The sequence below is a fragment of the Strongylocentrotus purpuratus genome, unplaced genomic scaffold (assembly GCF_000002235.5).
Source record: "Strongylocentrotus purpuratus isolate Spur 01 unplaced genomic scaffold, Spur_5.0 spur5_scaffold_6, whole genome shotgun sequence".
In the NCBI taxonomy this organism is placed as follows: domain Eukaryota; kingdom Metazoa; phylum Echinodermata; class Echinoidea; order Camarodonta; family Strongylocentrotidae; genus Strongylocentrotus; species Strongylocentrotus purpuratus.
The window spans coordinates 22,114,073-22,136,645 of NW_022145612.1; the positions used below are offsets into that span (position 1 = coordinate 22,114,073).

The 22,573-nt window shown below is 35.5% G+C and overlaps 1 protein-coding gene across 2 annotated transcripts in view; it reads right to left on the minus strand.

Moving 5' to 3' along the window:
- LOC582463 (protein kinase C delta type) overlaps nucleotides 1-22,573 on the minus strand; it is a 52,078-nt gene that overhangs the window by 27,751 nt on the left and 1,754 nt on the right. For both annotated transcript variants that reach the window (XM_030972466.1, XM_030972467.1), the window contains 2 exons: nucleotides 4,987-5,161; nucleotides 1,049-1,248 (listed from right to left, as the gene is read on the minus strand). In XM_030972466.1, coding sequence (XP_030828326.1) covers nucleotides 1,049-1,248; nucleotides 4,987-5,104 — 318 coding nt within the window. In that variant the 5' untranslated portion in view covers nucleotides 5,105-5,161. Of the gene's footprint in view, nucleotides 1-1,048; nucleotides 1,249-4,986; nucleotides 5,162-22,573 lie in introns of those variants that run through there.

Sequence of the window (22,573 nt, forward strand, 5' to 3'; positions counted from 1 at the left end):
CCGTTTAACCCTTCGTCTACTGAATTCCTGTATTCTTATACCATTAAATACAGAAAGCACCCGTTTCCTGTAGGCAATGGGAAAGATAAAAAAAATCCTGCAACAGGTCAAATTATCTTGGAAAAGCCACAGATGCTTCAAACAAAATGATGACCATCACTTTTATGAATATTACTTATCTTTCAGCGCTCATTATGCTGAGGTTATACCTCTAGATTTTCCCCTTTGTTAAACAATATTTGTATTTTTTTCTTCAAAATTCAATGACTTCAACTGATTCATAGACAAACAATTTTTGTTGTGTTTGTGGTTGACATGCCTAGCAATGGCTTAAAACTATCTAACATATCCCAAGGATAAGCCCAAATGTAGATGAGTAGGTGAGAACAAAATGCTGCTAGTGGTGATGGTGATGGATGACAAATCATCATTCAAAAAAATCCCCAGGGGTTATTGTTCTACAGTGGTTGTGATTAGTAAAACTACATGTACTTGCAAGATAATATTCCATATAAACTGTACTTCAGGCTACTGGAGGTATGATTTTTTATGTTGATTTTGTTTGTTTGTTTGTTTGCTTGCTTGTTTGTTGTTGTTGTTTTGTTTTGTTTTGTTGTTTTTTTTTGGGGGGGGGGGGGTGGGGAGGTTCCTCCCGGGACTCCTGTCAAATTTTTCCAGTGACATTTCATCCCTAAAGAGGAATTAAGGAGAGGTATTTAGTATTACCTTGTGGCAATACCATAATTAGCTGTAGTATACAAAGTATTACAAACATATTACTTCAGGAGGTCCAGATTTATAGTTTGAAGGTTTATGTTCACATGGACCCATGTTTTAATTTCAAGAGATGGGATCTGGAGTGATTATTTGTGGGCCATACGCATCAAACCCTTTTTAGTTCCGTGCTCTGCCTACATGTAAGTGCCTGGTGTATTTTATGCATTGTATGTGAAACCTGTAGGCCTTCTGTTGAGATTAACAGTACCACCATACACCAGCACATCAACCATTGCTGATAACAAAGAAGATGATAAAGTGTCTTTCTCACCCATTTTGTTTCAATCCTGCCGTCCATGCCACACATAGCAGCCAGCTCGTTGACTTTGTAGTTCGCCTCCGCCAGGTAGGACTCTGGCCTGTTATAAACAATGACCTGGATGACACGGCCATCGTAAAGATGAGAATCAAAACACTTATTCCATTCTACAAAGGCCGTCTTCCTCTTCTGCCTCAACTGTGTCTGTCCATCTAATAGATACAGAGTAAGGGAGAAGATAAATGCAAATTAAATGTGTTAAACGTAGGGAAAGGGTTCAATCCTTCACAGCATAACAATTTAATTTTTGTCTTGTACATTTTGTTGAAATTCTTTATTGATAATCTCACTTGTTGGTTTCTTTTGATAATACTTTTCATAATCACTATTTTCCAATATTTATTCATTAGAATCTAATCCATTTTTCCATAGGACTAGACGAATTTCACTGTCATTGTCTTTACATTATAAATCTTTGATTTTTCATCTTCTATCATTTCAACAACTCCATATATATCTCAATGGAGGTAAATTTGGTGATGTAGCCTGCAGTGAAAACAGAATCTGGCCTCTAGTACCATATAGACCTTACCAACAGTTCAGTAAATGGCACTTTACATGTATAACCCGTGGAAAATGCATCATAGATAGATACAGCAACAAAGTTCATTCGGAAGAATGAAGATCACATGGATCATGCAGCATAACCAATTAGGCAAGAATGCATGATAACCAATCATAATGTAGAGTATTTCAGTTTTACTTAAAAGAAAGAAAAAAAGATGGTGATAGTTGAAAGGAAAAAGAAATCCTCAAAACTCTCGATCTCATCTTGTTTCTCAAAAAAAAAATTGGTCACACAGTTGGCAATAAACAAATAAAAGCAAAAGCAAAGCTGATAAACCACAAAATCAAAGCCTTCAAGTGTAATTCTACTCATTGATCATGAAAGGAGATTAACGACATTTCACACTTCCATTGAACTCATCCACTTCAGTGTACTCCCTTAAATGTGAAAGCAATCCCAGTTGACCAAGAACGAAATACATTTTACATCTTTGTCGCTGGTTTGCTAGTAGTCCCCTGTGATCAAATGTAGCAAGCAGCGTTATGCTTGATTTATTTCAGTACATGAGGCCTGTTTTCATCAGCTCAAGTTTGCCAAACTCTCCCGATTGCAAATTAACCAATTAATTTGCGTCTTCATTAACCTGCAGTTGCAAAAAAGTGGGATATTTGGTCAAGAAAATATCCTGAAAATGTTGGTCTTGTTTCCAAAATATCCTGCTATTTGGGAAATAGCTGGCTAATTTGAGCCCGTCCAAGCTAGTTTGTGATGAGCGTATTGGTCTAGTGAGGATACAATTTCGAGCTTTGGGATAATATCCTAAGACTGAAAATAGCGGGCTATTTGGCAAACTCGAGCTAATGAGGACAGGCCTATGGACCTTAAAACCTGCTTTGCGTACATGGCCTCAAGCAGCAAATGATGGATGCTTAGATAGTGCCGACTTTGAGGTCTTTCGGCATCCATAACACATTACTTAACTTAGCGAATATATGATGAACTTATAATCTCCTATTCAACTCATCTGTCCATCGCTGCAGGGTTTTTGAGCTTATTACAATTATAAGCCTTGACAATTTGTGTTGACATTTAATACTTGTGAAAGTTCCACATTTATATATTATTTCTTCTGTTGATTATCAACCTCAAAAATGACCCAAATTCTACAATTTGAGGAAATTCTCAATGAAACAGAAGTGTATGCAACAGAAGTATAATGCATTCAAAGAAAATGCTTTTTAATTTGGATAAAAATACAATAAAATTACACAAGATATTAGGACTATCACTTAAAATTAGTAAATTATGCAGGTGCATGTAACAAATTTATTGGATCACTTCTTTATTACAAAGATACATGTACGTGTATGTATAGTCAGCAATACATTTAAGGTCCATGCAATATGATAAAAGTTAATGCATAATGGAATTTAAAGAATAATGAAATACTGGTACATGAAATTGAACAGTGTGACTAGACACAATTTAAAACCACAATACTTTTTATATTATAAACATGCTCATGAAAAAAAGGGTTTTCCCTAACTGACTGATTAAACCTACATGTACCAGTATACACCACAATACAAAAGCCATTAAAACTAATTGTTCCAATTTTCATGTCTGTAAGAAAGAACCGAAAGGCAGAATGAAGGTCGTTTCACTGTCTGTTCTTTGATGTTATAATGATGAAGGCTTCAAACCACAAAGCAATTCACGTAATGATGTGCAGTGTTTGTGAAGAATAAGTTTTTTCTTGCAAAGGGAGAGAAGAATAGGACAAGTCTATCGTAAGCCATTATGTTTACAACGAATGATATAATGCTCAATATGTTACATAACCAAATGAAAACAAAAATCTAAATGAATATTTCATTTAATTGAGGATATGAACGAATATCATAGTGGAATGTTCATAAACTCTATGAGGAACTGTACATCTTTCATGATAGAAGCTTTGTCTACATGGGCTATTGTTCTTTATTAAACGCACACAAAGCCATAGATGATGTATCCGGGGGGGGGGGGGGGGGGAGAGACAGTATACAAAAATTTCAACAACAAAAAAATCAATTTCATTTTATCACCTCCCAAATTTGGACCCTTTTTTTACAGTTTTCCGAACAGTGAAGCAAAATAATGAGCTTAAATTTTATTTTGATCAAACAAAAATTACATATATCTGAGTATCAGACAAACTGAGCATGTATAAGTCTACCTCATTTTAGCCAGTAACTGTTTGCAATGTACACTACCGGTAATTACATTTGGCTTATCATACTCCCCAAGGGCTCATCTTGAGGCAAAAATCATACAAGTACTGTATGAAATGAAATTCTCTGGTATCTTTGGCTCTACTTCCGCTATGATGAAGTGAACTTCGATCTGAATTTCCAGGTACCAAAAAGCATTGTCATTGTATTGAGATAATGCGTGACCTAACAAGCCTGACAGTCTATTCATTGACTGCTCACTTTTGTGTTTTTTTTTTACCCCTGCAGTTCATGAAAATAACACTAGCTAGCCACGTTTAATGATGCAGGGAGGGAATGAATAGATATGAATGCATGATATGAGCCTTGACCTTTTTTCATATTTTTAAGGAACTCATTACAAAAAAATACATGAACAGCAGGTGTACTAGTCGACATGTTAAGCAGCAATTAAAATTATTTTATCATGTCACACATATTTTTTTCACAGCAAGTTTTATGCCATATATTTAGGCATTTGAAATTTGAAGATGGAAAAACGGTATGATATAAATACGTAAGTCATCTAAGATAAAAGCCACAAAGTGTTAATGCCTGCAGCTTTCCACTATGCTAGAATATTGTTTAAGGTATTCAATGGTAGTTAATATTGATGGCAAAGTTACAATCAATGATTAGTTTTCATGCAACAGGGGCCCCTGGCATTCCGTATATCAATCCTTCATAAGCAAGACGTTAAAGGTATAGACCAGTTATGGAAATGCCCCCCTTTTCAAAAAATGAGATGGAAGTTTTTATTACCAATCATGTGAAAGAATATGTTTTGACTACAGCGTAATGATATACAAATTTTGCCGGGAAATCGACTACTAATTGATATATTTGGTAAATTATTATATCTCTCCAGACTGGATATATATTGCGTAGTTCCATACTGTGTACAGTGCTTGTAACTTAAGCAAGACTGGGCCAAATTTCTTATCATTTTGATGATTCCAGAACCTTGCAGTACTTACACACCAATACTTACATGCTAGATGATCAATCTTTTCTGATCGATTCCACAACGTTTCTTTCACAATGCAATCGCATGACCAGAACTGGTCTATACCTTTAATCACCAGTATATATTACTTGCATACAACACATACTAATTAAAGACAACTTACTTGCATCTTTGACCGATTCCTTGACATTGACGGCCACAAAGGGATCAAAGAGGACCGAACCTGGCAGCTCAATCTCCTTACTGTCCACCTGTAAGACCCGCACTCGTAAAAACACCATGGCAGATACCTTGCTCAGTCCCACCTACTCACAATGGTATCACTCGTCTTCAAATATCTGCAGAATACAGAGGAGAGAAAAGCAAAGGTGTTTATAAAAAGAATGTTAAAGACATTCAAGACCATTTTAAAATGTCTGCATATATTAAGAATGGATCCAAGGCCGTCATCAACCCAAATTTGTTATACTATTGTTATAGGAAAGCAATATGCTGAACTTCAGATTAATTATTTCACTCCGCTGAACCTGGGTATAATCAATTTGATGTTCATTCAAGTTATCAGATGTCATTTGGTCCATGCATTTGTTTACAAGTACATGTCCACTTCATTTTCTTATTTGCCTTTCGAATGAAATGGAGAGCCTGACAACTGACAGTAATACTTCACTGAGAGTTCAAGTAAATGATTAATGACATGTGTAGACCAGATGCTTTTGTAACATGATACTTAACTGCATGGAACCAGCAAAAAATGACTTTTACCTTTTGCATCTAAATATAACACAGAAACACGTCTTGTGCAATACTATAAATTGTTTGAACAGCGAATCAGTTTCTCTTGAATGCAGTATACATGGATCAATAGTAGTTTCATAGACTGTATTATCGTGATATGTAAGCTATGTTTTCCTGCTATTTCCTCCTCCTCAAAACCACACTATGATGTATGAGCTGTAGAGATAATATACAGTCAGGATAGGCAGAAGTGGATATATCAAAAGCAAAGTGGATATATCAAAAGCAAACATATTGTGTATACATACATTCATGTATAAACAAAGTAGCAAACAGAAGTTTGGAACTTGCCCAATTAACAATTTTCAAGTATGCACATGTTTAAGACTCAATTATTATGAAAAAGCTGACATAGCATTATGAGTAGAAAAAGAAGAAGCAGTAAAAATTAAATAAAAAAGGGGGAAAAGGAAGAAGAAAAGAAATAAATGAGGGAAAAAAATAAGGAGAAATAGAAAAATAGGAAGAAGAATATAAAGAAGTAGAAGAGGGAAAAATAGGAACAAAAAGAAGACTATTGCAATAGTACAAGAGGAAGATGATTAAGAAAAAAGGAATAGAAGGAGAAGGAGAAGGGAAAGGACAGTGGTAGCAGTGGTGGTGGTAGATGTGGTGGTGGTAGATGTGGTGGTGGTAGCAGTGGTGGTAGTGATGGTAGTGGTAATGGGGGTATTAATAATGGTGGTGGTGGTGGTTTGCAGCAGCAATATGTAGGAGGAGCTATACGTAGTAGCTGCATGTAGTAGTCATCAATGGAGTGGTGGTGGTGGTGGTGGTGGTGGTGGTGGTGGTGGTGGTGGTGGTGGTGGTGGTGGTGGTGGTGGCAGTGTTGGTGGCGGTGATAGTAGTAATAGTGGTGGTGGTGGTGATGACAGTGGTAGCAGTAGTGGTGGAAGTGGTAATGGTGGAGGTAGTGCTAGCATTTGAAAATGTGGTGGAGTAGTGTTCAGCTACAGTTTAATATTGTTTCTTGGGGGAACTAGGCGTACACGAAGGACACAAATGACATCACATAAAATAGGTACATGGAAACACATCCCTCCCCTTTTTGAAATCTTTTAAGATAATAACACAAGCTAAAGATATGTATTCATTGTACATGGAAAGAACCCAATAGGCAGAAGGCAATAAATTGCCCAGAGAAGCACAACTTTGAAAACAAACCAGGAAGTGGTACACCATACGGAAACTCAGTAGCACTGAAATATACCTTCAAGGCAATATGACACAGCACTGTTTGTGAATTCATCACTTTTGTACTTTTGTAAAGCAACAATTGATCAATCAATCACAATGGGACATACTTGTATGCAATGGAAAACAGTAGGTTACCAGGGGGTCAACATTTCTTTGATTTGTTTTGTTGAATCTTGCCAGGGCCCTGATTTACTATAATTTTTTGATGTGATGTACGGTACCTGTACACACAAATGTGTATAACATATTGATCTATGGCTTGTGATTATTTACTGTTTCATAGCATTTTTAAATAATTGCATTACCGGTAGCTTTTAAAGGTAAAGACCAGTATTGGAAACGCCCCAATTTCCAAAAATGAAATGGAGCTCTTATTACCAATCCTGTGAAAGAATATGTTTTGACTAATACACGATGATAACATTTTTGCTGGGAAACCGCCTACTAATTGATATATTTGGTAAATTAGTTTATCTATTGGTGTGTGAGAGATAAACGCACGTGTCGCGCACATGTGCGTTGTCCCATATACATCTTTCTGTGTACAGTGCTTGTAACTTTACGAAGACTGGGCCAAATTTCTTAACATTTTGATGATTCCAGAACCTTGCAGTACGCACCAATACTTATATGCTAGATAATCAACCTTTCTGATCGATTCCACAACGTTTCTTTCACAATGCAATCGCATGACCATAACTGGTCTTTATCTTTAAACTCATGGATAGTATAAACTGGATTTGAGAGAAATTGGTGAGGAGAATATCAATGTAAAGGGCTGGTAGGATAGACTAGAGGAGGAGTGTGAGTGCAGATAAAATGGGGGAAGAGATGGGCCTGGTAAAATGAGATACAATACACAAGGGTAAATGCAGCTAAGAAATTACATTTCAAAATAGATTAGACAACAAAATTATTCACTGAAGATAACTTTTTTTTAATTCATTCATGAGACTAAATACATACAAAATTTGATGTATTTTATTGTTTGTTTGATTTTTAAAACCTCTGCTTGAAACTTTCCAGATCTTCATCTCTCTACACAATAAGTCTGCCCAATTTGCCTTTCTTTCTCCCTTGATTTTCTCTGACTTTCTATCTGGCCTTCTCTCTATCCTCTCTCACTTAATCGTTCACCCCCTTTTTTTTCTCTTTCTTTAATGCTATAAACCCAATTATTTTTTTCTCCACCAATTGTAAATTGTAATTTATTTGCTTTCCTCTGCTGCTCAGGGCCATTATGAATAGATTGTGTAAGTTGCTTTGTTAGGCAAGCACACAACAAAGAATGTGCATCGAAGCGTATATCCAACTGAAAATGATTTGACCAATCTTTGTGTATAATGTGATCCATTCAAGCTTATGAAAATTGAAAAATGATTTTGGCTATTTTTCACCACTTTTCAGTTTTCACCACTTTTCACCACCTTGATTCGTTAGAAATTGTTACATGTTATTAAGTGCATCTTAAATATACTATAACAGTTTATAAAAAAACACAATTAAGGCTTCCATTAGAAACCAAGCCCAACCATGGGCACTTTAAATTATTCAAAACTTTTCAAAGTACCTTTTGGATTTCAGACTGATTTATTTCCTTTATACTCCATACGACATCATGTTTTTCACACTATCATTGGGGTTACGGTACAACCAACCTCAACGGTTACCATTGAACCTGCCGCTACAAAGTAAAGGGAAGTTATATCCAGGATATTCTCACACTGCTTTCAAAAGAAACAAAAAGATTACTTTTCTCCAGAAAGGAAATGATTGTGCTGACTAACAGTGATCAATGGTGCATTAACTCGAACAATACAATAATGTTTGCAATAACTAAGATTGATTTTTTTTTTTTTACAACCACAAAGGCTTCAAGCCAGGGACAAAAAAATATGTGTGAATATAATGACATCATGACTTGACAGTGTAGATGTAATTCAAAGGTCACATGTTTTCTATCCAGCCTTAAATCAAACTACACGTTTAAATTCTTATTAACATTAACTGTACATACCCTGTTTTATATAAGCCTAAAACCTTTTCAAGAAATCAAGATCTTAGCCTGAATTTTCTTACTGGAATTATGTTATTCGTAACAAATTGATTCTTTGCTTGCAACATGTTCATCTCCTTCGACTCGCATCATAAAAGGAATCAACTAAGTGCATGATTCAAATATTGGAGGTCTCTGTTTTAATTGGCAAGGATGTTAGGCCAAGTAAAATTGATTCCTAGTTTCTAAATCAGATTTGTTTTCAAAAAATTAGGATGAGGGGTTCTATGTTATTTTATATTTAATATCTTTTGTATATATATAAAAATATCTAATTAAAAAAAGTTGAGGTGGGCAAAAGATAGAAGGACGGGACAAGGAATTAGAAATTAATTTCATTTGGCCTTACTGAATTCCTTTGTATCATATTGTAAACAGTGACCTTGCTCCTAGTCAAAACAAGTGTCCTTTGGCAAGGCATTAATCTTCATTTGCCAGACTCGACCCAGGTGAGGTAAATGGGTGCCTGGCAGGAATTAATTCCTTGAAATGCTAGAGCACTGTAATGGCAGCTAGGCTAAAGCCGGGGTAATAATTAGTGCGCTTCGGAATAGAATTTCTAGATAGACGGCGCTATATATAAATACCCATAATAATAAATAATAATCAAGTACTTTTGTTGTCTCAATGAAATTGTTTTACATTGAGAAGGAAGAAAATTACTTTTGAATTGGTAACTCAGGCTAGGAAAGAGGAAGAGAAAGAGAGAAGGGATAGACCTGTGGCAGAAGAAATTAGTACAAAAGGAAAGGAGGTAAATTTGCAAACAAGATGATTGGATCATACTTCATAGCTAGGCACTAATGACCTCATACGCAGTAGCAACTGGTAAGGGAGGATGACCCCCCTTAAAGGTACTATGTCCCTTTTGCAGCCAACCTCAAATGCTGTAGAACTTTGCAGGAATTAAGAATATGTCATGTATGTCCTATCTGTGAAATTTAAACGTTAGCAGTGTCCACATATTCGAATCATGCACAGAAACCTGTTTACTTGCTAGACTTCACTGTCAGACACTATTGAGTGACTGACTGGCTTTTTTTCTTCTTTGGTAATAACATACATGAAAAGAGTTGTAAAGGGTACATGAGCATTTGTCTACATCAATAACCCACTTCTTGTGATGGCCAAGATTAAACTGATTGAATCTTTGCGCAGCATAAAACGTATGACCATTCGGTAGAATTGTCTGAAAATCAAGACTATTACTTTTGGGCTCTATAGCCCTAAAGTCGATTTGACAACTAATAGTCGTTATTTTCCCACTTGAAGACATTTTCAAGCCCCACTTTTTTTAGGGAAGTTCTAAATTAGTATTATCTTTCAAATGCAGTTGAAATTTAACTTTTTAATTTTTTTGGCCTGCAAATGGGACATAGTACCTTTAAAGCTCAGTTGTACAGGTGTACATGTAAAGGTAGTTTTCAACTGTAGCAACTATTAGCTTACAGGTAGTAAGGTTTTATGAATGTAAGCTCTGACGTATAGTGAATTCGTGTATAGTGATGTTCATACAGAGAACTATGCAATTTCATGATATTACACATTGTCTTAATGACGTCAGTATAATTGCGCTAAATAAATAATAATTGGAATGAAAAATATAAATGTATAGAGTACAAAAGTAGTTATACTTCCTAAGTATCTACTCTCCAAATGATCTTCATTTACATGTAGCCCTGCAAAAGATTTTGTTTTCCCTCTCATGGATAGCGTTTTGTAATTATGAATAGCCTAGGCATACACATGATTCGATGTAGGCAATTTCTTGCTACAATGCGATCTCCAGCATTAATTTTTGGAGCAATCATGCATCCACGAGGACAAAGTATTCACCATAATAGTGTCTTTATCCTTCCTTCCTTCAAATAAAAAACGACTATAGTATAGAGGCTTGTTCATACGTGCCATGGTAAACTGTAGCTTTTTAGTGGACCAGTACGAAATGAGTGGCAAGTGGGAAGAAAAAACGTAGCTGCATGGAACAACGTTCTTATGCAAACTCACTTACTCATCTGTGTGAGATAAGCATAGATATATGTGAAATGCAGTACGTGCACATTACTAGACTCATAATCCCTCCATACCCCCCCCCCCCCCTTCCCCTCAATAAAGAGCCTTGGTTAGCAGCTTAGAACATCATAAACACACATACATGAACGAGCCTTAGGAAAATGAGAATAAGAAAGATATAAGAGGCTTCCAAATTTTCCAGATACAGTTTTCAATACAGGCCTATAATATCACCCAACTATGTTGACAAAGAGAGCTACATGTTAATATACACACAATTCAATTTACTTTTCTGCACTTAGAACACGGCATATAAATAGTTAAATACAAATGTAAATGCTATAATCACAAACATCCTGGTATAGGGGTAGAATTTACAGCCTACTGAATTTGTTTGGGGTTAAAAATATCACCTAATTAGAGGATAGGATGTTTCAGTGAAAAAAACACAGATTAAACAATGATGACAACTGACGTATGTTGTAAGTCCAGCTAGATTTTGATGTAAACAATGTTACAAATTGGACAAATATATGGCTTTGGTGGTTAATAGCTTCCATTGTTTTTTTCTAATTGCCACAGGTTATCTGTGTCACATGATCTGTGATGTCATTATATTTTGGTGTAAACTTCCTTGTGCTTTAAGACAGAAATATTTCACAAGTTGTTCTTGTTGTTGTTCTTTTATTTGTTGTTGTTTTCACAAGGTTTCACGCTTCAATTCCAGGTTTATTTATTTAAGTATATACATTACAAGAAGGTCAGCTTCTTTGAATACTCCCATACATCGCATGATGAAGTGATAAAGTAATTAAGAAATCACTGCTGGATATATTCTTCATGACCTTTCAATGATGTACAGTGTGTACATTACATAAGGACAATGCGAGACATGCTACATTCAAAATTACATAGCCATAACCTAATAGTGCATGCAACCCAGCCAGCTGTAAATGTATGTTCAAAACTCAAGTGAAGGGAAGTTGTTCAGGAAAGTATTAAAAACTTGCTTACTCACTTTATTATATTAATACTACCATTCTATTTTGAAAAACAATACTGTCTAATGTTTTGCTTTCGTATTGGCTATCACAGAGCTTGATGATCCGTCATAGATTTGGATTGTAATCCTGACCAAGCGATTTCAATTACTACAGGAGGAATGGCCAAAAAGTATCAAAGGAAATGAATACGGTAGATATCAAAAGATTGTCATGAATGACCAAGCAGATCATTTAGGAATCCTGGTGTGAAAGAAACACTCTTATTGATTTCAATGAATCACTTAAAGGGAAATCACAGAACCAGTGGTATAGACTTTAACCTCAATAAAAATTAATATGCAGTTTTTATATATCATAAAACTACATGGGTGATTTATATTGCAAAGATCTGGGCCTACAATTTCAACATAGAAAATTATGTAACATATTTGTACTACATGGCATTCCTATTAAAATATGGGGAAAGGTACATGTAGGCACCGGTAATCACTGAATACCAGGTGCCAACCAAAAATAAACATGTTGTAACTTCCTATTTCCTCCTTTTTGGAAATACTGTTACAAAAAAACATTGAAATATACATATATGCATGTATGTAGGTCTATGTTTAATCCATTTCAATGAATATTGGGAACTAAAAGTGTCTTGTACGACATGGATTAACACTTGATTTCAGTGTGAAAGTGGTATTTCTTTCATAGTGATTATGGCAACAGATGCATAAGCACCAACATGTATATCATGAAACTGATGATTATAAATATCATCTTAATGACAAGGCCAGTCTTCATGTACTTTTCAGTTTGCTATGCATGGTTTGTCATTTGTGAAAGAAAGTACAGTACATCCATGCAGAATACCTATAACGTGCAACAAGAGGCCTGTCATCATCAGCTGAAGTTTGCCAAATAACCCGCTATTAAAACTATTCCAATCGCAAATTAGCCAGTTACTTTGGGTCCTCATCAGCCTGCAGTTGCAATTAACAGGATATTTGGTTGAGAAAATATCCCGATAAATCTTGGTCTTGTTTCCAAAATATCCCAGTAATTTGTGCCCATCTGAGCTAGTTTGTGATTTGAGCTAGTTTGTGATAAGTGTATCTGTCTGGTGAAGACGCAATTTTGAGCTTCAGGATAATATATCCAGAGTCTGAAAAAAGCAGGTTATTTGGCAAATTTGAGCTGATGAGGACAGGCCTAAAGATTATAGGATCATCTCTCGGGATAGCTAAACCTTCTCTTCACGTGTCAACCACAGTCCTCACTTCACGCTCTTTCAAAACAAGAAAATTCATGATTAATTCATATTGATGTCAACTTTAATATCATAGTGAATTTTCAAACTGAAGAGTTAATTGTCCATCTTGAAACTAAGGTCAAGTAACACATTTGAAATGGCATAGCAGTTCAAAATGAATTGCAATTAGAAGTTTCTGATGTTCATCAGATAAAATCATTACCCTAAAGGTCATGGAAATGATGGAATATTTGCATATTTCAAGGAACACAGAATCTTGAGTATGCATCGATTGGCATTTGGATTGATCGTATGTGCAGGAAAAATGTTCTATTTAATTTACGGAAAAAACAATTGAAAGTCAATTTTATGATATTCACCAGCACAAGGTTTTCAGCAAGCATTTTGGATAGTTCTAACATGTGTAGATTGAATTGACAAATTTCTAAATATGGTCTACCATCGTAAATGTAGCGCTTAGAGACTTTGGCAGAAAGCGCTTTATAAGCACCGTTTCGTTATCGTTATTATTATCATCTCAATTTACCAAGACCATTGTAATTCTAATAAAATGAGATGTGGTTTCTCCGAAGTACAATAAAAAGCTATATCATTTGTATACCTCACTGATTCATTTCCACCTGTTTTTCCCCCTCTATTCTCATTTCTCCCCTTTCTCTCTCCAAATTTGCTTTTGTCATTTCCTACAATTGTTTTCTTCGTATTCGATCTCCCTTGCTCTTCCTTTAATAGTTCTCTCACAATCTCCATAGAGTCTAAACTGCTTGTGACCCAGACTGTGGGATAAGTACATTCTTTCACACCAACAAAGAGATGGCAACAATAATGGTTGAATCATTTCAAGGGAAATCTCTCCATCCATTGTACTGGCAATCACGACAACACTGGTTCAACACCAGTAAAAAGGTTACAAAGCGTATCACCAATCTTCTCACATGTCAATGATTCTCAATTGCGGTTTTAAGCAAACCGTGATAAGAAATTCATAGGACCGTATATATTATATTTGCATATATATGTAGCTTCTACAATATTTTTCTTAATTTACTTTTGATAATGTAAATTTATTTTGCCATAGATTTTATGATCATTTCTCAAACATTACTCATGCCTTAGAGTAGGAAAATGCAGGTTTAAGTAAATAATATCAAAAACCCTGCTGTCACAAACACTTATGGTAATAAATGTAAGGGGCACTTTATTTCCAAATTAAAGTGATGAAAACTGGCCTGTTATCAAGAACTCATTAACTTCATGATCTTGAAAAGGAGATGAACCACGCAAACATTGACGCGTGAACTTTTGGGTTCAAACGGTGAGTCATTCTCCCTCAATCAGAAAAGGGAAATGTCCGTTCAACTTGAGCAGTAGCAAACCCTTGAGGGAGCCACATATTGGTCATCACCCTTCCAAGAATAAAGTCATGTCTGTGGAATTTGTTTGATTATAATTGGTTTTAAGGGGATTCTATTACTCAAGCTTTAGGAGTTGAGGTGAAATTCTATCTTCTGTTGGGAATAGAGTAATCTTACACCAAGTCTCACTCGACTTTTACTCTTTCTTTATTCATTGAGACCTTTCTCAAGGGATTTCTGCAGAGCATATTCCAGAAAGTTATAATGCCTTCATATCTTAAGATTTGTTTCTAATTTGTAACCAAATTTAGGTCTATACAGGTAAGACAAATAAGAACTACCCTGTAGTACTAGTAGCCGCAGCTCTACGACTATGGTATATTAAAGCTTGTCTACAAAATTATGCTGAACATATCTGCCAACCTTTCACAGCAAACTATAATCAGTCTATTTTGTATATTTTTTTACCCAACAAAATTTAGAAAAGGAGAAGACTCAATGGTTTTATAACATTGGTTGAATTTGAAGGCTAAAAAAATGAGAATCATGGAATCATTAATGCTGGAGATGGCATTGTAGCGAGAAATTGCCTACATCAAATCATGTGTATGCCCTATTCATAATTACAGTACGCTATCCAATTGAGAATGGTTGGCGGCTATGCAGGACAAACTTTAATTCTCTCCGTCCCTTTGATGGCGGTTTGCGTCATCGATGGTGCGCCTACAGCCTCTAACGTAGGACCGCATCTTACATCCTAATCATGATCTACTTTGTAACCTACCAATAACAACATCCACATACATGTACATATTGATTTACATCGATATAATTGAGAGCCATGAGAGTAATGATGCTAAGCACTCGGCAAGGACATCTTCTTCAATTAAGCTCCACTAACAAACCATCTTCATGGTATCCATGTAATGAAGTTCATTTACGTACTATACAACCCTAACCGAGCAGCCACGTTTTGTTGATGTCATGATATGGTGTTTGGAAGGTTTTTCTGGACTATAATGTTCAAATTATTTCACTGGTTTTTATTCATTGGCTCGTGATTCGGCCAGTTTCTATAATGGAGTAGTAAAAATCACCCTGTACACATGTATGACAAAGGCAAACATGTTCTTATTTACCTCATGATAATAATGAAAACGTGCAGGTTGGAACACTTTGTAGATCTATCGTACTATATCAAATGGAACTGAATAATTCCCCCCCCCCCCACTCCCCATCTTCTACTTTAAAAAAAAACAAAAACTTTCAAGTATTGGAGCTGTTTATGTGAAAACAAAAGTAACAAAACACACTGGCAAAACACTCATTTTTAAGAGCTCTTTTTAGATTTTAGAGTAAAATCACCATTGGCCCTATTTTTTTCTTCAATGACACATTGTCTCGCGTACTTAAATGAAACTGCACTTCCATCATACTTTATGATACTAAAGTATGTAAGTGGACAAGCTACTTAATATAAAAAGTTCAACATTGTCACCACATACAAGTACATGTGTAACTGTCGTTTTGTTTTTCTTCTTCTAATAGTGGAGAAATGTAAGACGATATATTTTGGGCAAAAATATTCATTAATCTTCAACAATCGGCTGGAAAGAATACACTATGGTTCAACAGACAGCATTAAATGATTAACAAAACCAAAGTGTTTAAAATCTCATTCTGTACTCCATGTGGTGGGATTGTCTTTCTGATTTGAAACTAGTGCAAGTTAAATGCCTTTGTAAATGTAGTAGTGTGGTAATCACACTCCCGTCAGTAAAGCTCTCACTGCATTTATAAATGCAGAACCAGGAAGAAGATGATAAGGATAAGAGAAAGGAAATCCTGTGTTTTGTAATTCGCTGGCAATCACGATGGCCATCTTCACCATTTTAAATGAAAGGTAATCTATGGCTAATATAGCCGATAGACACTGAATCGTCCCTAAACTGCAACTGTAGTGTAATGGACAGATCCAGGCTTTCCTTGTACTAGTATGCATTAAAAACAATTTTCTCACTGTGTAAATTATTCATTAAAAAGGCTTTTTTTTCTCCAACTTTTGCCAGTGTTTAAGAAAAGCTATTCGTGGCAGGGTTTTAGCCAACATAGGCTTTGCAAACTACACCTTTCTTCATTTATTAAAAGCGGATTTTTCAATTGCAAAAGGGACCAAACAAAATTCAAATGTAATACCTGCATGAACGCCCTTGAGTATTGACATATTAAGACAGTGCTTCATGTTGCATGAAAGTTTGAAGTTGTCTTCTGCTCAAAATGCAGGTTCGATATGACCAACAAAAATTGCTTCTTTTGTATTTCATAGATGCATATGATTGAAAATACTGAAATGTCTTGCAAATTTTATTTCTGAAGAAAACACTTTGGATGGGTATATCATAATATCCCCAATGAATAGTTAATTATATATATTACAGGCTTAATAAACAATGTCATAATCAAATCATAAGTGCTTTGGAAATTATATCCTTGCATATCAACTCTCAATCTCTCTATATTCCTGCATGAACTTACCAAACATATACTTCCTACAGTGTATATTTGCTACAGGTAGCCATTTACAAAAAAATGAGTTGGATTTAAAATGCCACCACCGCATAGTACTCGGCTCAATCCATACTTGATTGTATATCACAGGTTAAACAATGTCATAATCCCTTCATAAATGCTTTGGAAATTATATCCTTGCAAAGCAACTCTGAATCCCTCTATAGTGATGTAGGAACTTTACCAAACATTTACTGCCTACAGTGTATATTTGCTACAGGTAGCCATTTAAAAAAAAAAAAAAGTTGGATAAATGCCACCAACGCATAGTACTCAGAAAAATCCATACTTGATATCCGGATAAAAACCAGTCACCTCTTTTATATATGAAAATTTTCATCTTGACGCATAATCCTACAATAGGCTGATTAGTAGTGTGACCCATGATATTTCTCAACCGTCTTTAAAAAATCAGTCATATACCAAACCACTCACTCTAGAGATAATATAATCAAGTACCACAAGTTTTTAATAAGTGACACGACTCTAGCTCGCATTTCCAATAATGCATTTTTTTCCCTCCAATTTCTTTCTCTGTCCGGTGATTCGGGGGTAAATCTATGCCATTAAAGATGGAATGAAAGGATCTATAAATCAACCGACGATGTACAATTTAAAATTACGTCTGTAAAGAGCCAGAAAAGAGTTAAAGTATAGGAGTTGAGGTCCTTCTGACTTTCAGAAAACGAAAATAAAGTTATTTCTGAAATCTATAATACCAGGGGGGAGACAAAGGCTTATTCACGTATGCCTTGGCAAACCATGGTGGTTTACAAAGTCAAATGTAGTGCTTTGTGTGTACCGGTAGTAAATGAATGGCAAGTGGGGATGAAAAAAAAGTAGCTGCAAGCAACAAAAAAAAGGTGCTACTATACAGGTACTCACTTATTCGTGCGTAATACAATTTTAAAAATGTTGTAGTATGCGTAAACAATCCACAGTAAACCACAGCAGATTACATGTACCCCGGCATATGTGAACAAATCTTGTGTTTACCAGGGGACAAAATGTTTTCCGAATAATCCTTTCAAGTTTGCATTCTAAATAACTCCTCAAGCTGTGATTAATGTACATCATGCACGGATATGAAGGAACCCAATTATTATTAGCCATAAATGTCCTAGAATGATTGATGAACCCTGCATCCCCCATCTCATCTTTCAAATCATTTCCCCTTGTCTAGTTTCCTTCTAATCAATTTTCTATAGGGTCGTGTTGTTCATTTAGCAGTGCAAACTTTTCACCTCGATCACAAAGTTTGATCCCCACTTCCATTTGGTGGAGACTGGAAAATAATCTTCTCCATTGCACATATTTTTTATGAGCATGAGTTTTTAAAGATTATAATCAAAACTTGCTACCATAGTGATCATCTGCATTTAAACCACTGTAACATTAACAACATGTTTGGAAGAACTAATTTAGAATCATTTAAATTCTTGCTATACTATGTGTAGCCAATATATAAAAAATACTCATATGTTATTTTCAGGGCCCAATTCAAATACCGTTGGGGATAGTTCGGTGACCAAGTCGCTTGCAGCCTATTTCGCTCGGCTGCGCTTTGCAACAGTAACCACAGTGATTTATCACAATTTTCAAGCAATTTCAAGAGTGGATCATTACTAAACGTTAAAAATACTACATGTAACAGAAAGATATTTGGATATTTGGATTAAGATATATTACTATATATAGTCCGTACATACATGTACATTGCGCATATATGCATAATATGTGTACCGCACACGCGCCGCCGTACACCGTAAGTGGCTCGGAATTACCTCCACGAGGCTACATCCGGGCATTTTGGATGTATTGGCAATAGCAAGAATTTCTTACTCCATTAAAACTACCAGTAATACCGACTACCAAAAACTAGATGCACATGTGCATGTCTGATGGTTTGTGTGATGGATCTTCAAGATTTGCTAACCAATAAAATGCTTATATACTTATATCAATCTGAAATGGTTGCTAAGATGCAAGTTATGAATGGAATGAAATTACCATATAGATGAGCAAGCCTCTGGATTATCAAAGTAATAAAAAGAAAAAGGATGTGTTGTCAATAGTGCACTTGAAAAATAAAGTGGACACTTTCCAATTCATATAGGCCCTACAATGAAATGGAAGATTTTTCTTCCTTCTGTGAACACAGTGCAAGTGCAACGCAACCCATTTATCAAATGAGAATTTAAGGTACTAATGGCTTGTTCTAGATGCATGCCACTTATTAGCAGCTTAAAACTGTACATGATTTATAACGAAAGGTCAACATCTTTGACAATGTTTCTCTATAATCCTGTATGCCTGCAAGAAAAAAATTGGCTTGGTTTCTGTCAAATTCATTGGTGTACAATAGAATCTGACTTTCCACTTTTGACATTTTAGTGATAAATAATAAAAAGAAATTCAATCAAAAGTGTATAAATAGCAATAAAACTTGGAACAAGGGATGAAGCTCCAAAGAAAGAAATTCATGAAAAATGAATCTCAAAAACAAACAACAAAAAAATGAAGGAGGTACAGTCATTTTCTATGCACAGAAAATATTGCTTGAAACATTCCATTTTCAAAGACGTATGATGGATTATACTTGTACATGCGGATTCAGGCACATTCACCATTTTCATTTCCAACCTGCAAATACATCAACAAATATATCTCTTTGAATTTGGCGTTCTCTTGTCACATTTCAAGTACACTCTGCACAGTGATGCTAAAGATTCCTCTCTCCCATATCCATTTTCTTTTCCCCCCAGACGAATGAGAGGTTGTAAAGGCTCCTTAGCAACTGCTGCCCTTTCCTCCTGCTCGTTCCTTCTGCCTCATTAAATACGAAGAAATGCCACATCTGCAATATTTATGCTCTCAGAAAACATCTAAACCCGAGCGAGCCGTCTCCTAATAATCAATATAAAATCCTCTCCTCTAAAGAGATATTACTTCTGCTCGTCAGAGCTTCTGAAATTCTCTTCTTTGTTTTTTCAATGAAAGATGAAGAATTTGCCATTTGGTTCACATGAAATCATTCAGCAGTGAGCAATGATGTCTGCATTACTGGTGAAATTGGGAAGAAGGAAATGAAAAATTTACTTGTAATTGACAAACTTTATCGAAGAAATGTCTTAGCGTGTACTTGCATTTTCATTCAATTGATTCAAACAAGCATTGAGGTCCAGCAAGGTATATACATTCTAATGAAATTGCATCCAAATGGAGAAGAAAAATAAGGAAAGTTACGAGAAAAAAAACTTTGCAGACAGCAGAGAAGATTATTTCCATGAATGCTTGTCAAAACACAAGCGTCAAATATGAAAGGTTTTTTAAATATTTTTTAAAGAAAGCAATTTTTAGTTATAGCAATACAAATAATTATAATAATAACAATATTAATAATAAAAACAACAGCAACAACAACAGTAATAATGATAATAATGTTTTGTTCAAATAGAATTCAGTAATTTAGAGGTCAAAACAATATGTAGGATTTTCAAACTTCACTTCACTCACATTTTGGGGGGTCAATATTTGGAAAATCCTCAAATACACATGAGTCCAAGTTCCCAGCTTATGACTGTACATGTATATCGTTTATTGGGAATAGTCTCGGAATAATTCAGGCTTCAAAGAACTGTCATTTTCTCCTAATAGGAACATGATCCTGGACTGATTGATCACCTAACATGGAAAGGTCTTTGGCAGCCCACCTGCATGACTGATTGCCAATTCAGTTCAGGTATGGAAACGACACTTTCACATCAACAAACCGTTCCAACTCGCATTAATCACACGTGCTTAATACACAGACAGCAGGCAGGTATGAAAGAGATATCTCCATATAAATATAATTACTTTCCTAAAGCCGACTACAGACCACTTATCCGGAACGGTAGAATAGATGTTGGCCATCAATCTTTTTAATTGAACGTATCCAGAGTTAGAACAGAGGAACTGCAGAGCTGGTAACTCGTAACGTTAATGAAACAGGAAGATGATAAGTATTCTATTACTGTTACTATTATTTTTCTTTACTGATAAAATAATATTTAAAAATCTCCCAAGGGGAACATGCCTGTCTTACAGTGAATCTTTATCCTAATGTTTTAAATCTCAGTTACAACTTTTTGTTCAAACATGTATGAAGATAATTCTAATGAAAATATGACTTTCTCCATAAGAATAAGAAGGGGTGGGGGGTGTTTTGACCAATACAGGGATATCATTTACATTGTCAATTATTGAAAAATGACTTGCACTGTACAGCTGTAACTCACACTCAATCCCACTATCAAACAAGACTTAAAAGAAATTGCACTCGAGGGAAGAATACATTCATTGGATGAAGACGTCATTCACTGCTTTCTGTGATCTTCAACTAAGCTGTAAACTAAAGGCAGAAGCTTGTGAATAATTTATCCCATGATTTAATTGTGACCATGAGGGACAAGGTAATTTACCTTTTGGGACACGCTGAACAAGTCTCGCAAGGCTGAAGTAAATGATTGGATTTGCTCTTTATTTTTTCCAGGGCCTGTGGCAGCAATGTAGACCTGTTCACCTGATTGATCAGGTTTCTTCTAGAAAGTGTACGGCAGATGTCCTAGCATAATGGAAAACCTTCTAGAAGTCTTTTTCATTTAAAAGGCATATTAATCCATTAGATAAATGTACAAGTATATCATCAATCCTCCAAAAAAAGTAGCAGAAAAACTTTTTTCACTCAACTAATGTAAAATACCACTTCTGAAACTGATGATCTGGATCATTTTCGCCATTTTTCAACAGTTATATATTCCTGGTAAATTGTTTTATATGAATATTTACAGGGGTAGTTCCATTTTCCAAAAAGATTCCTAAAATGTGAACATGGCTACTTATTGCCATTACCATGGAAAGGTATGGGGGATAGAAATAAAGAGACAGCAGGAGAGATGGATGGTTGGGGCGAAAAGGGGTAGATGAGTGAACAGAGAAAAGAAGAAATAGAGAGAAAAGAAAGAGAAGTGACAGACAGAGAGAAAAGAGGGAGAAATAGGGAGTGGCTAAATTGGAATTATTGATGAGCTGATGGGAGAAGAGAAAATGGACGGATGATGATGGAACTTGGACGTTGGGGGAAAGAGGGGGGTAGAAATAGAGACAAGAGCATGAGATAGTTTTAGGAAATAAAATGAGGGTTGGTGGCTGAAAAAAGAAAACTGGGAGGAGAGGATGAAAGCTGGGAGACAGAGTAAGATGAAAGTAAAGAGATAAAATGAGAGACTGATGAGAGACTGTACATGGAAGCATAAGGGGTTGATCAATGCACAGAGATGAGGAGAATAAGAGAGGTAAGAGAAGGATAACATTTAAAGGTAAAGACCAGTATTGGAAACGCCCCAATTTCAAAAAATGAAATGGAAGCTCTCATTACCAATCATGTGAAAGAATATGTTTTGACTAATACATGATGATACAAAATTTGCCGGGAAACCGCCTACTAATTCATATAT